Source organism: Agrilus planipennis, unplaced genomic scaffold (assembly GCF_000699045.2).
Source record: "Agrilus planipennis isolate EAB-ADULT unplaced genomic scaffold, Apla_2.0 scaffold343, whole genome shotgun sequence".
In the NCBI taxonomy this organism is placed as follows: Eukaryota; Metazoa; Arthropoda; class Insecta; order Coleoptera; family Buprestidae; genus Agrilus; species Agrilus planipennis.
In genome coordinates, this window is record NW_020439179.1 from 46,474 (window position 1) to 62,305 (window position 15,832).

General features: G+C 35.8%; 1 protein-coding gene across 1 annotated transcript in view; it reads left to right on the top strand.

Annotated features, from left to right (window-relative positions):
* The first annotated feature begins 1,068 nt into the window (after positions 1-1,068).
* The window catches only part of LOC108742645 (ankycorbin), a 32,738-nt gene continuing 17,974 nt past the window's right edge, over positions 1,069-15,832 (top strand). The window contains exons 1-4 of the mRNA XM_018477918.1: positions 1,069-1,234; positions 6,236-6,348; positions 9,241-9,527; positions 10,737-11,088. Coding sequence (XP_018333420.1) covers positions 1,069-1,234; positions 6,236-6,348; positions 9,241-9,527; positions 10,737-11,088 — 918 coding nt within the window. The remainder of the gene's footprint in view (positions 1,235-6,235; positions 6,349-9,240; positions 9,528-10,736; positions 11,089-15,832) is intronic.

Genomic DNA, 15,832 nt, shown 5'->3' on the forward strand with positions numbered 1-15,832 from the left:
TTATTTACACTAATTATTATTGAACTTAAAAACACTATTAAATTATTCTATTTATTTACACTACTGTTACTATTCACTGTTCTATTTATTTCACTTCTATCACTGTCAATTTATCTCTTGGTTGACTTCTGCAACGGTCAATTTATTTCTATTCTTTCACTTCTAGAACGGTCAGTTTATTTCTACTCTACTCTGGCGATCGTCTCTTCATTTAAATACTTCCTTGCTTCCTTTCGGGAACATTCTCGAGCCGTCCAGAAATGTTTCGTTTTCTTAGAACTGTTTAATTGCTTTCCCGGAACGCAGGTACGACACACACGTTTACAGATACGGCGCACATGAATAAAGGGGCCCGCGGCTAGTTGGCGAATCGGTAAGCCGCTCACACACACGTATGCCGTGCTCGCTACAATATTTATTGTTCTAAGTATAGAACTTCAGTAAAATGTACCTAGAAATGAAGGAGGCGCATTTTTATTTTAGCAAAGTCTATGTAAGTTGACATCAGTTGGTATCATTTCGAAGTTGTATTAACACGTTGTACTTATATCTTCAATGTTTTATTTTAACAGTACATGAGGAACATATTATTGCAGCAAACAACATCATACATTCACTAAAAGACAGTTTTGAAATAAACAATTATATTTTTAATAGTAGCGGCTCGATTTCGTAAAAAGGTGAAGACTCTTCACTGAAGAATTGCAAAAACAGAGCAAACCTAAACTTAATGCTTGGATTTTGATTTAAAAAAATGGATTGTATTTACAAACCAGGAATGTTATTGTTTGAAGTTTTAATGGCTTCTTAGCTTATTCTTCTATATGTACAAGAATACGTACCAATATTAATATCGGAGAAATATGTAATTCGACAAACTATTACATATTTTTAAGAAACTTAACATTTAAAAAATCATTAGTGTGTAATGCATGATCAGATTTTGAGGATTTTATTTTTTTGCAGCCCAGTGCTCTTCTAGAAAGTGATAGAAGTGGAAAAACAGCCCTACATTATTGTTGCATCAGTGATAATATAACGTCCGCGCAGGCTGCTGATATACTAGTAATGGCCGCATCAGATTTAGTAGATAAAAAGGACCAAGAAGGTTTCACGCCACTTCATCTTGCCGTCATTGCGGGAAATTTACCGCTGGTGACGTTTCTACTTGCAAATCAAGCTGACGTTAATGCAGTGGATAATGAAAAACATACGGTCGTTCACTGGGCATCAGGTATGATTGTTTTCTGTACTGTTCCAAATCAACTACCCGTTAAAACGTCTAAATAGTTGTTAAAATGGGGAATAGGTGACTATGAATAGGGTACATAAATACGAATTATCGGTAAAAATCTAGAGGATGCCCCCCTTTGGGGACGGGGATGGGTGTGGGGGGGGGGTTGAAAAGAGGGTGGTCACCTGAGTAAAACCCCATAAAAAGTTTGCGGCGGTCCTACCCCCATAAAAAGTTGTGGGGGTTGAAAGTTGATTATTTTGACAATTTTCATACACTATGATTCAAATAAAATTCAACAAAATAATATTTTCAAGCGGGTGGATGTGGGGGATCGAAAGAGGGTGGTCACTTGAACAAAACCCGATACCCACGATAAGATAACCTAACCTAACCTATTGATAAAGATATTTAAATAATGTTTTATATAACTTTCTCAATATTTTTATGAACCTATTTTTCATTAGTTTTACCTTTCAATATTGTTTAAGAATGACTATATAAATATTTACATGCCTAGAAATGTATAAAAATTGGCGTATTTATTAACTTTGAACTCCCATAACTTTTTATGGAGGTGAGACCGCCACGAACTTTTATGGTACAGTGGTGGGGAAGACCTCCTCTTTCGATCCCCCCACCCTCATCTAGACCTTTACAGATTTATCTTTAGTAACGTACTAGAAATCGCAAGTGGTTGAAATTCCACCAAATCAAATCAAATACACATTTCACGCTTACACGAATGAAATAATCTCAACTTTTTATACTTTAAAACAATCACAAACATAAAACTGTTATGTTCGAAACAATTTGTAATTGAAGGTATATCTTCTACGATGAACCCTAGGGTTTTATTATCACATCTTTTTGTAATAGTTAAATTTATTATCGGGCTTTTAATCATAGATGTTACCGAGAAAATGGACTGTTACTGGAGTCTAGTCGTCATTTAGGAAGATTGTGTCGAAGCGATCAATTTAGGCTGCCTGAGCTTTTGTTTAGGTTATGGTTTGTTGAGGTAGCCCTAATTTTGACCAGTAATTAGTAAAAGTAGGTAAAAAAACTTTGAACAGATATTTTTAATCGGAGCGACTAAGAAGGCTAGAGATAGGAGCGGAAGCTGTATGAGTTGCTTAATGTACGGAGAGAGACATAAGTGCGTCGAGTTAACTTATTGCTCCTTTCTGAAGTCTTTCTGAGGACAACGTAAATAATATGCTTATAACTTTTTAATTCTTCTTCATCTATCCCACTCTTGTATTTTCGTCTTCTATTAATTCTACTATCTCGTTTCTTATCTTCCAAATCTCATCTTATTTAAGATTTCTATGATAAGGAAATAATTACTTTTATCTAAAATCTGTCAAAACTGTTCAGCAAAGAAGTAAATTTTGCAAATAATTCAAGCACGTTCAAAAAAAGTAAGAATTGTGAATAATAGGGACAATCCAAATCGATGTGTTGACGTCATCGGTCACTGCGGAGAAAATCAAGGTTGAAGTAATTTATTCATAAACTTAACTAGAGAGGTCAAGCAAAATCCTATTCTCAGTTTATAGCTCCACCATTAAATATGGTAATGCTCAGGATTTACTGCAATTTGAATAAAGGGTTAATGCAAAATACAGGTTACATGAAACACAAATGAAACACATCGTGTTTTCCAATTTTTAATAGAAAGAAGTAGAGAAAATGCCATACATATGTTTTAAACTTACATATGCTGTTGACTGCATTCGTTATGTCCAATGCAATCAACGTGAACAGACGGGATGATTAACACTCTTCTCACCACTTCCAGGGGGAAAAAATAGTTACATTCATTGTATTCGTTCATTTTCCAGTTGGTCGGCAACTTCCGAACGAACGTCTCGTCTCCGTTTGTGCTTGCTCAAGAGTCAATACTATTCTAGTAGGTTCTTCTATAATTACCTGCAAATTATGCGATAAGCATTGCCCCATGGATCGTGCTCATATTCCTCCAGAAATCCCTTCCCTGATTTAGCCCTTCTCATAATATTGCTGAGAGCCTTAAGTTCGCATAGGAGTTCCTGTTGCATGCGGCAGTACTACGAGTGGGGCGATGTTTATGGTCCTTACTCTCTGGAGAACCCTTCTCGTCGCGACGCATCTTGCCGTCTAATCGGCGATCCCCTCATTCCACCTATGCTTTTTCATAATTTTTTATTCGATTCAGGAAGAATGACCACGTGCATGCGTTCATTAACATTTTAGTAGTACTATGTCGATCCCAAAGGTCGAATGTATTTTCCACCCAATAGTGTTGTGCAGAACAAACTCCAAGTTCTCCATTTCCTAAGGTGTGATCATAAATTTTAAATCACTAGTCCTGTTTCCCATGTAAATGTAAGATAACGCCGATCAGTTTATGATCGCTCAGAGACTCCACATCCAGGACACTTCAATCCACTCTCCGCTTTCCAGTTGGGTCCACCACGCAGGTAAGGTCCTCTGTAGAAGTACGGCTCTCTCTCCAAATAGTAAGATCTGACACACGGTTTAAGCGGAAGCTTCTGTTGACCGCGATGAATTCCTCCACTGCAGTTTCCCTAGTATCTAGTTCCAGGTCTCCAGGAAGTCGAGTGGTCATTTAGGTCTCTTATCTCCACAAGTGACCTAAAGGCAGAGCGAACAAATTGCTCAAGACTACTGAGAGACATTTTTAAATACTTAAATTGAAGTGGATGTTCGTGAAATATTTCCTACCCATGAAAATTGCCATGACCTTTTCTTCATCATGGTCTCAGCCTTTTCTGGGTATGTGCTTCACGTTGGTATACGACATGAGAGCCTCCCTACATCCATTTTTCTCTACCACCTGATCCACTACCCTGTTCACGGTATTTTCGTCATCCGCCTATAGCACCACAACTTAAACACTTCGAAGTATTCCTATTCGCTGCGATCACCATCCATGTTTTGTATCCTTACAGAGTCATGCTCCAAATACTTTATTTTTTAAATTTCCAAATTAACCGATCGCTAGCACAGAAGTGGTTAAAAAGGACTAAATTTTTTACTATCCTTCATTTTACGTCCTCTTTTACTAACCTTACCTATGTAATATCCTAGTTTGTTTTTTCAAATAAATTCACCTAAAAACCGACTCACATTACCTAAATTACTGCGAAATTATACAATTTTCAACTTCAGAGATGAATTTAAACTATATATCCGCTTATTTTATTACGCTACTATGTCCTTTTACTTGTGCCATTTGAATTTCTTTACAATTATACCAGGAATGTTTGTTACTTACCAACAAACAATTGTTTTAAAAAAAATGGAGCCTCAGGTAACCCTTAATAATTGAAATGTAGAACGTTACATCTTATCAATATGAAGTTGACAAATCATGCATGATCTCATTAGTAACCTCTTCTACGAACTAATTGTAAGCGTTGGCCAATATACTACCAAATTTAATTACTAACTAAATGTTTAAGAACAAAGGAAATTAAAGTCGCTCAGCCCTTTTCTTTCTCGAAAAAAATGGTCCATGCGGACAGTTACTATTTGCTGCTCACGGTAAAACAAATGACCCTGTCTTACTCTGCTATTGAATTCTTTTATATGGTTAGGTGTTTTTTGTAATTAGACTTTGTAATAATTAATTGATAAATGAAAATCCTATTTATGGATGTGTAGAAGTAGAAGAAGACCGCAGATTCTAGTGTTCGGGTAAATTAGCTGAACTAAATCTAATTAAATTAAAAGGTAAATCCAATCACCTATATATAAAAAGGTGATGGCGAAACCTAATTTTGAACACAATAAGGTTCTGTTAATTATTCCTGAGAAAATAACTTAAAACATATGAGTTTGCGTTTCGGCTAGAGCTCAATAGCGATTAGTAATATTTTTGTTTGAGGTTGCTTTTTCAGTCTTCAACATATTAGTTTAGTTGTATTATATATGTACAATTCCTAGGAAATGTATAAAATATTGTTATTTTCTAAATGTTTATGACAGATTGGAATTTATTTAATGCCCCTGCCCTGGGCTGAAATGTTAGAGTATTTGATTCACAAAAATCATTAGTTTTATACATTTCCTAGTACAATATCGGAATTTCATACAGTTTCTAGGAAATGTACACATATGTGTGTATATTAAAAAATCTTTGAAACAATATTTTATACATTTCCTAAATAGCTTCGGAATTGTATACATTTCCTAGGAATTGTATCCAATTCTTAGATTTCATATATTTCCGGTAACATATACTATAAATAGTCAACAAATGAATCGCCTAAAAGAAGAGTTCTTCAACGTAAAGTGGTGGTTAAATCACAGATAATTGATCCGGGGTTCGTATAGCTCGGCCTAAGTTTTCAAAGAAGCTATAAAAAGATTGTAAAGTACAATCACATCCAATTCGTCACATGAAGTTCCTAAAATTGGTCTTCGATTTAAACGGCTAAATACTATAGTTAGCAGTTTATTCTGCTTTTGTCTAATACATATTAATATTCATCCGTTCTACTGTTCTAAACAGAAGTTAAATGTCCTTCACTTTCACCTTCAAACTGGAATCTTGGGTTCTCCATTACTTCGACTTCCTTAGAGATTTAGATGGAAAAAGTTGAAAAATTCTAAAAATCTTCGTAGGTACCTTACCCAGTTCCAACTTCTTTAATATTATGTCGTATTTAAAGTCCGCTATTACATTAAATAACTTAGAAATTCTAACATGCTTTCAGGAACTCGGTTTTCTGACAAACTCGATTTTTTATTATTACGAAACAAAAATTCAAATCGGTAATAAATATTTACTATTTGTATCCATATTTATCTAGATTATGAAGCGTGAAAGTCAGTTCTTTATGAATTAACTAAAAATAGTTGTCATTCTATGTATAATTTGCGATTCCGGAAGGTTATCTGTTCTACAACAATTTTGGAATTCCATGTGAATATATAGCTTTATATATTAGTAATATACAATTTTTTATTGCTATAAATAGTTTTCTTTAGTTTGTGGGGAGACTGCTGCTTTGAGAGCCGTATTAGAAGCCGGTGCACCCATTTCCACACCAGACATACATGGCGGCTATCCACTTCACTACGCAGCTCAAATGTGTGGTGACGTAAGTATTATACTAATAATTATACATTTGTTCCGTTCATTTTCATTTTGTTATGAAATGTAATATTTGTAAAAAGTTACACCGATCAAGACAAAAACTCGCAAAATCCATGCTAGAATTATGATTTGGATGGAAATATTTTGGCGTAAATGATTAGATTAAGTTAGGACGTTTCGTAGGAAATTGCGTCTGGTATATTTAGTGGGACCAGGTTGATAATGTGAGCGAAGATTATACACGTCAATGTTTCGGCAGCGACTGAATGGAGAATAGAATAAAAACTGAATTATTGTTTAAGGATTTAATTCCTAATGCTAGTGGGCGAGCAGTTTCTCTGAACTGCGCCGGAGGGTAAGGCTGGAAGGCCCATTTAGCCTCCTTTTAGGAATCGTGGGAAAGGTGGGTCATGATTGGAATGAAGACAGTGAAAGATTATCTGTGGCTGTTATTACTGCTGTATGTGATCCAAGGAAACCACAGAAAAACTTGAACCAGGACAGCCGAACCTGGAATCGAGCCGGTGTCGTCCGGAATGCTAAGCAGTGCTACAAACCTTTAGGCCATGCCGCTCGGCGAAAGTTAAATGCTGGTTAAATACTGCTATATATACTGTGGAATGGTGGGTTGGCACCGAGCGGCATGGCCTATAGGTCTAGACCATTGCTTAGCATTCGGGAGGACGCCGGTTCGATTCCGGGTCTGTCCGTCTGCCTTGGTCCAAGTTTTTCTGTGGTTTCCTTGGATCACATAGGCAAATGCTGAGGCAGTAATATTCCACAGATAATCTTTCACTCTCTTCTGTCTTCATTTCGTCCGTCTCAACTTTCTCACCCGAACTACCATCCATCCATTCCCACGATTCCTGAAAGCAGGCTGAAGAGGGCCTTCCGCCCTACCTTCCGGCATAGCCCGGAGGGACTGCCCGCCCACTAGCATTACTGGCTGGTGGGAATGAAACACCCAAAAGTTTAGTTTGGTTTGGTGGGTTGGCGTGGCAGCGTCGGCATCAGATAAGCTCATCTGGGAAACGTTCGGTGTATCTGAATGACTTTCCGGTGGGTCCGATACATTCTGCGTATTTTTTTTAGGGCTAGGTAGCACACCAATCGTGGTCCTTATTTTTTCCTGTCGAGATTCATCAGATGCCTGTAAATGTCGATGACTTCTCTATATCTTTATGAACAGTATGTGATATTACGAATATTGTAGATAAATTAGTATTTCCATCGTAGCTGATAGCATGTCTGGAATCCTATATTTAATGTTCCAATAGGGCAGATTTCTCGAGTTTTAAGAGATGACAACTGCGTTTGTGTTAGGCTACTATTGTCTTGATACTACGTTTTAAGTCCAATGTTGACTCTTGAATATTGTAGATAAATTAGTATTTCCATCGTAGCTGATAGCATGTCTGGAATCCTATATTTAATGTTCCAATAGGGCAGATTTCTCGAGTTTTAAGAGATGACAACTGCGTTTGTGTTAGGCTACTATTGTCTTGATACTACGTTTTAAGTCCAATGTTGACTCTTGAATATTGTAGATAAATTAGTATTTCCATCGTAGCTGATAGCATGTCTGGAATCCTATATTTAATGTTCCAATAGGGCAGATTTCTCGAGTTTTAAGAGATGACAACTGCGTTTGTGTTAGGCTACTATTGTATTGATACTACGTTTTAAGTCCAATGTTGACTATTCCACAAGAACAGGGCATTGTATGAACACCGGCAGACGTTAAGGGGTCGGTAGAATCTTTAACTGATCTTATTAAGTTTCGTAGTTGTTGTGTTAGTTTGAAGAAAATATTTATGTTGAAGCTATTGAATAATTTCCAATGCTGTTCATGCCTCGCTTGATGTATGATAAGGAAGCGTTTCCTATGGACGGTGATGAAGATGTCACAGATAATGTTCACATGGGATGAAGGGCATATACACTTTTGTGAAGCACAATCGTTGGATTAGAGCTATTTATTATGTGACCCATGGATCAATGGGATTTCCTGGTGACGAGTACATTAAAAAACGTTAGTTATCCGTTGTTTTCTTTCTCCGTGTGAACTGAATGTGGGACTGAATAGGATTAATGTGAAGTAGAAGAAGACGATAGTGTCATGGTTTTAAACCTTCAGAGTTAAGAGAAAGTTTGAATAACTCCATGTAAGAATTTAGGACCACTACACTAAGGGCTTCCCATAGCTGTATGTATCCAAGGGTCTCCTTTATAAAAAAAATTATAATGAAGGGGGGCACCTCATCAAAGCTTACGAGCATGTCGTCAGGTTGTAGATTCAAGATCTTCACTTTTTCGATGAAGTGGGTGAAACCCTTGACCAAAAAGCCGCTCATAAACAACGTAGGACAGCTCCAATCCAATGGATATACTTCACATATGCTTCAAAGACTTTTCTCAGCGTCGAGATTATAGATACCTTAATAAATTACAGCTGTTTTCATAAAAATGTTATCAATAACTAAATAACGTTCGATTTGTTATTAATCTGAGCAGTAACGCTAGAATAATTTTCGATTTTGAAAAATTCCAAGAAGCTGAGTTGGACGTAAAAGTGAAGAATTTTACTGTCGTATAAAACACTAAAATGAAATTAAATTCACTTTATCGATTTTTGCGATTCGAAATTCCTCACAAATTGCCACTGTGTAGAACTCGAAAACGTGTTTTCTATGAAAAATCATTCATTTCTTAGAATTGTGGATTTCAAATTTTTTACCCCACCTTTAACACATTCTAAATGTTTAGCTATATCTACAAATAATTTACAATATTGTGAACGCTCACTTAATATCATTTCTGGAAAGAATTATTCTTGACCTTTAAACTTGTCTATCCCATCTATTGTATCTTTAGCATGTCATTATTTCTTTTTTAGGAGAAGAATTCAGCATTAGGTTTAGAGGTTCTAAATACATTACTATCGCAGAAAAACGTGGATGTATCTGTAGAAGATAATGAGAAGAGGCAACCACTGCTGTGGGCTGCAAGTGCCGGCTCTTCTAAGGCAATTTTGGCTTTAGCAAGAGTTGGAGCATCTGTAGAAGCAGTCGATAAGGACGGTCTAAGTGCGCTTCATTGTGCAGCTTCTAGAGGGCATACAGACTGTATAGACACGTTACTTACCCTTTGCGGAGCTACAACAGACTTTATAGACAGCAATGGGTAAGTATTTTTCAAAGGTTTTGTTCGTAATGTTGACCTTATTTCAGTTAAAGTTAATTCTAAGGACTAGCGATTTTATTTTTATAAACAACAGTCAGGAGTTATCACTGTTTAATATGCGAGAAGTATTTTCTTTGAGTATGTAAATCTTATTATTTTATTTTAAATCGCCAGAAACGTAAAACTGGTCGCAGACGTAAGCGATATTTAGTCCCAACATGTCGACAACATGTCTTCGACGTGTCACTTCCTTTGACAGTAAATGGCACACCACGAAATATGTTGCAAACATAACACGACATCTCGATTATAAATATAATGTAATACTGATTATACCAGTTTCAAACGACTTTTGTCCTTGATTGCCTGAATTTTGCGAATATGTAAGATACAACATGTCGCAGGCAATTCTGTCTTCGACATTTGACGTATAAAACATTGTAAACTAATACTTTTTCACGCACACGATTTAACTCGTCAAATTGGAGCAATCAATAATACCGAAATTGCGATGCATTTCAAATAGTTTCGATAAATTACTGATCTATTCTTATCACTGTGACACACTGTTTTGAAATATTAATTTTATTACTTCAATGTTCTCTTACGTATGTGACGGAGAAGGGATTAACAAACAATTACGAATCCTTACAGGAACATAAGCCAAAATTTTGGAAAAACATCCTCTGCGTAAGGAGAACCCAAAGAAACCTTATGTTACACTCTTAATCGAGGTTCACACATGATCAAGCCACCGAAATATACCCCTCAATTATTTTGAGATACGAAAATTTACCCCATTTTCTCTACAATTTATCCAACACAGCATGTTGAATTGTTTTTGATAGACTCTCAAAGGGATTCAAGTGATCGGGTCACAGACAGTTTTCCCGACTATTTCCCCGACAGGCTCACATATTCGAGGAACTTAAATTTGCGTCCACGTTTTTCTCAACTGAAGAAGCCATTAAATTTGCCCCGACTGGCCAGATCCATGAAGTCAGAACATGATTTATCAAGATCTAGATATGTCCACTCAAATATCTGTTAAGTCCTTCTGGCTTTTTATTTTCATCGCCTACCTCTCTACTGTCTCACTCTTATATTGTTATTAGTATCAACATTCCAATACATTACCGTACTGTTTGTCGTTCTTGTCTTATTTATCGTAGAATTCCTATGTTAGAATAATACTGCTTATTTTTGTAGTTGCACAGCACTACATTACGCCGTCACATTAGGTCACGCTGACGCAACAGCACTTCTTCTAACACACGGAGCTGATCCAAATCGACAAGATCGAAAAGGTCGAAGTCCAGCCCATTGTGGATGTGCCAAAGGACAATTTGAAACAGTGAAACTTTTAGCAAACCACAATGGAAACTTATGGTTGAAGAACATTAAAGGCGATTATCCTCTCCATGACGCTGCTTCGTCTGGTCGCAGGGAATTGGTAAAATGGCTATTGGATACAAGACCTAGTCAAGTAAACGCTAAAAACAACGACGGCCGAACACCCTTGCATCTCGCAGCTCTCAACGATAACGCGGATATGTGTAAGGTAAGTTGATAAAAAAATATTTAAACTGTTGCTTTATTTAGATTATGAACGTTGATGATGATTCATAAATGGAATTCATTCACGCTAAAATTTAAAATATCAGTAAAACAAGTTTCAATCGTCAAAGTCGCAATTAAAAAATTTTATTAGAAATAAACATGTGTACCTATTAAATAGTTTGAATAAATTACCTAAAAGAAAAAGAAAATTAAGAACTGCTGAAAATTCATTAGTGTTATTTTAATTCTGAAAAAGGCAGAAAAAAAAAATACTACATTGACATGTTACTACACTCTTCCTTTTCTGTTTCATTTGAATTAGACTTTCTAATTGAGATAACAAATTGCAGATATATTAAAGAACTTCACGGAAAATTTTATATTCGTTTTAGATGCCCATTTCACAGAAAACACAAATTATTCAATAAAATGAAAATCATAATATTTTTGAGAATTATTAATTTTATAGTGGTCATGAGAATTTTTGATAAAATTTGGGTTGATTTATTGTTATACTCTTTAAATATATAAAATAAAAAAGTTTGTCCTGGTAGATTAATTAGCATTTATTATAGTACTACGGGCCTGTAAAATTTGTTCAGCATTTCGCCTATCTGTCATTAGGGGCTTGAAACGAAAACGAAATAATTGTTTTGGTACACTGTAACATTTTGCATGTTATAATCACATTTAATACTATAACACTTGATTGAGAGAAGCTACAAGGCTCTTTTCGATATTAATCATCGTTTTTCTGATTATATTGCATGAACAGGTAAGGCAGACCAAACATAGAATTTACACATTTCTTTGTTGGCATTTTCTACTTTTATGTTGCACGAGCTACAATTTCATATATCTGGAAATATTTTCTGCTTCTGTGAAAACTATCCTAAATTAACCGAAACCTCAAAATCTTTTGAGCAAAACGTAACACCCTTTAAAAAATTTAAATTACATTTATTGAACTTTATTACATTTTTATTTATGTGAAAATATGGTCAGAAGTATTGGTACGAGTTTTTCTGCATCACGTCCTATTTTTCAAATGATGATGATATGATATGATATCTGCAATTAAGCATTTTGTATCTGATACATTCTAGGCATGACAATAGAATCACATCTTATATTTTACCAATTCCAAATTATTATTTACAATCATCTCATCTAACAACAGGATGTTTACTCGAAGGGGACCATTCATTCTACAGTGGTCTTGAATTGAAATTAAGAATAAATATTTACCTATAAGATTATTCTAGGAAGAAGTCAAGTCAAAATATACTAAGCATAATCCAGTCATACATCACAAACCTCTATGGTAAGCGATGGCGGAAACAGAAAAATGACTTAATAACGCATGATAGTGCCCATGCGTGTCAATTGCGGTAGCGTCTGCAGCTATAAATAAATATTAACTTCTAAAAAATGTTTTACGGTTTTTGGCTCCTTAACTTCAAACGGTAAACTTCGGTTGGATGACTATAAAACTATAAAATGTACTTCTCACTTTACGGTGGCAACAATGACAGTTTTATTATAAGGTACAAAATATAAATTATAACGAATATATCAAAACTTTACTCCAGTAATAATTGCCTTTCCATATTTTGACCAAAGAAGGAACCACAAAAAAACATGTGAGGGTGAGATTGAAGATGTAGTAGTATATAGTTGTCTGTTGACAAGTGCAGTGGCGAGCGAAGCGATGCGATGCGCTGCGCTGCGTTGCATGTGCGATTATCATGCGATTATTATGGGATTATGCGTAGATAATATATGTAGCATAACTGTGCGTAGATAATATGTGTAGCATAATTGTGCGTAGATAATATGTGTAGCATATTATTGGTTTATTAAGGTGATCACATATAATTGGTATATATACCTGACAATAACGTTTAAATAGTATCAACACCCCGTCTGGTTATTATGTTTATTATATATATATAATTTACCCCTAATTTTTAATGGATACGTTTTCAAGGTGTTAAATAAAACACGGAAAAAAGCAAATTCGAGCGATGTTCTTGTTGCAATTGAAACTAATCCGAAATGCATCATCTTTATATTTGGTCCATTTAAAACGATAAAAGATTAGAATTAACCATAACCGAACAATATGGTAAAATAAGCGACTAAAGGCGATTAGTTAAAATCAACCCGTGTGCAACTTGATTACGAGCTAAAGGCATCGAGTTTGGTAATTTCCAATGATTTGCGAGAGACTGGGAAGGAAAAGCCTCGACAAACTGTTGCTTACGGTATGAGCGAAAATTAGTTAAATCGACGCTTGAAGTCTACATATCCATAAAAGAAAAACAAGTCGTTTTTTGATCGCGTTCTAACATGCAATTAAATGATACACTTTATGCGACAATCGAAAACAATAGGCATAATTTCTGAACAGCGAAATCCATTGCAAAGCCCAAACTACATCAGAAAAAGTTCATAGTAACAATACACTGATGTGTATCGCTGTAAGCTTTAAAATCAAGAAGTCAAAAACAGCAACTAATGCCTCTACCTACTTATTTTTAATTTCTTAACTTGCTACTTACTAGATTTCAATTTTACTTTTTTCGGCGCGTAACGATTGAGAAGTTTTGACTTACTTTACATAGTAACCCAGTGAGGCCAAGCAGGCGAGGCTTTTGTTTGTTGTTTTTTTTAAACGTACAGTTTGCCTAACTCTTTTTTAAGTATTCCAGAAAAACGGAGCATTACTATGAAGATTCATAATTTGTAAATGTGATTAGCCCAACAGATCATCCACAAAAAATAAGCCTTTGTGGGTTAAATCATAAAAAAAATTAACTCGCATAACGCTCCACGGAAGTTCATTGTACTTTTATTATGTAGCGCCTTGAACGGGAAGTTCTTTTGTTGTTCAAAATAACCTGCATTTCCTCACAATGCCACGCATTTAGAAAAGTATCACACGTATAACGGAAATAACCGTTGATTAAATTTATTAATACGCGAATGTCTTTCATTGAATTAACAAATTCAAAATATTGATTGAATAGAAAAAAACCTGAAAACGAAAATGAATATAACCAAGAATAATTGCACACATTCCTGCGACATTAATAGTAACTATAGGTCTAGGCTTTAGGGACTAGTTCTATTAGTACAATAAAAAATAACAGGCATCAGACTATACAGAGCTTTAAAGCATGTTCTGTCATGCCAGTTACAACCGGAAATACCGAAGAAAAAAATAGAGGAACAAATAAAGGCATTAATGGCAAAAATGGCGAAAATGACACAAAAAATGGAAAAAGGAAAAGAAGAAATGAAAATGGGGCAAGAAGAAATGAAAGCAGCTTAAAACGATACGAAAGAAGAATTGAACATCAAAAAAAAAGAACAGGAAGAAATGAAAGAAGAATGAAACAGAAAATGGAAGCAGTACAAAAGCAATAAATACTAGAATGGATGACAGATAAATGATATTAGAAATGAAATGGAAGAGAAGATATATGAAAGGGAAATCATATGGGAAAAGAAGAGAAGAAATAAGGGAAGAAGTGAAAGAAGCAATTGAAAGGCTTAGACTACCCTCTACTGCAAGACCTGAAGATACCGGTATTAGGCCATCAAAAATTCCACTTCCAACTTTTGGTGGAAAGGTCTCGTGGTCTGTTTACCTGAAGCAGTTTGGAGCAGCGACAAAGGCAAATTCCTGGACTGATTCAGAGAAAGAAACAGCACTAATAATTTCTTTACGAGGAGAGGCGCTGGATATACTCCATGGAATACCCGAATGCCAACAATATGACTTCCACAATCTTGTCAACCGTCTAGAAATGAGGTACGGCGATAAACATCTACAGCAGATACATCAGACGCAACCGAACGAAGTAACAAGACTCTACAACAATTTGAGTCCTATGCGGAGCGTATCGTGAGATTAGCCTACCCCTTAGACTAGTTCGCCACAAGACTGCAAATGAAGTACTTTCGCACGCTCTAGCTTCGAAAGGTCATATATGTATACGACAAGCAGAAATTGACGACAATCCAATTACAAAAGCCACTGCCCGTAACACGGAAGAATGGAACCCAAAGTTTTAGAAATGTGGAAGAACTGGTCATTTTGCTCGAGACTGCAGGAACTACAGTGATCCTCTGAAGTGCTGGAATTGCTAAAAACTAGGGCACAGAGTTGGATGTATTTGAACAGGTAGCTGAAATCGATCACTGTGACTGGGAAGAAGAACTCACTACGCAACCGACATCACCTTCTGCAACTTTATCAGAACTGATGAAACGGTCAAGTAACCATCTCAACAAGTACTAAGTCAAACGATTGGAAGATCTTTTTGGTCGTTTTCAACACGTCTTCGCTTTGTCAAACAGCCACCAGAAAAGTTCCTTGGGGCGAAGCAAAAAGAAGACAATAATCTCATAAAAGACATTCATACGCAAGGGGTAATATAACCATCTCAAATTTTGTGAAATTCCCCTATAGTGCTGGTACGCAAGAATGATGGTTCCACGAGATTTGATTTGGACTACAGGAAGTTGAATGACGCTGAAGGACAGTCACCCATTACCCCGAATCGACACTAGATAGTCTAGCTGGAGCTTCTCTACTCCTCATTTGTAAAGTAGATATTGGCAAGTGGAGATGCATCCCCAGGATAATTAGAAGACTGTCTTTACAACGGAAAATGGTCTATGGCAGTTCAATATGATGGCATTCGAAAAACTCATGGACACTGCATTACAAGGAT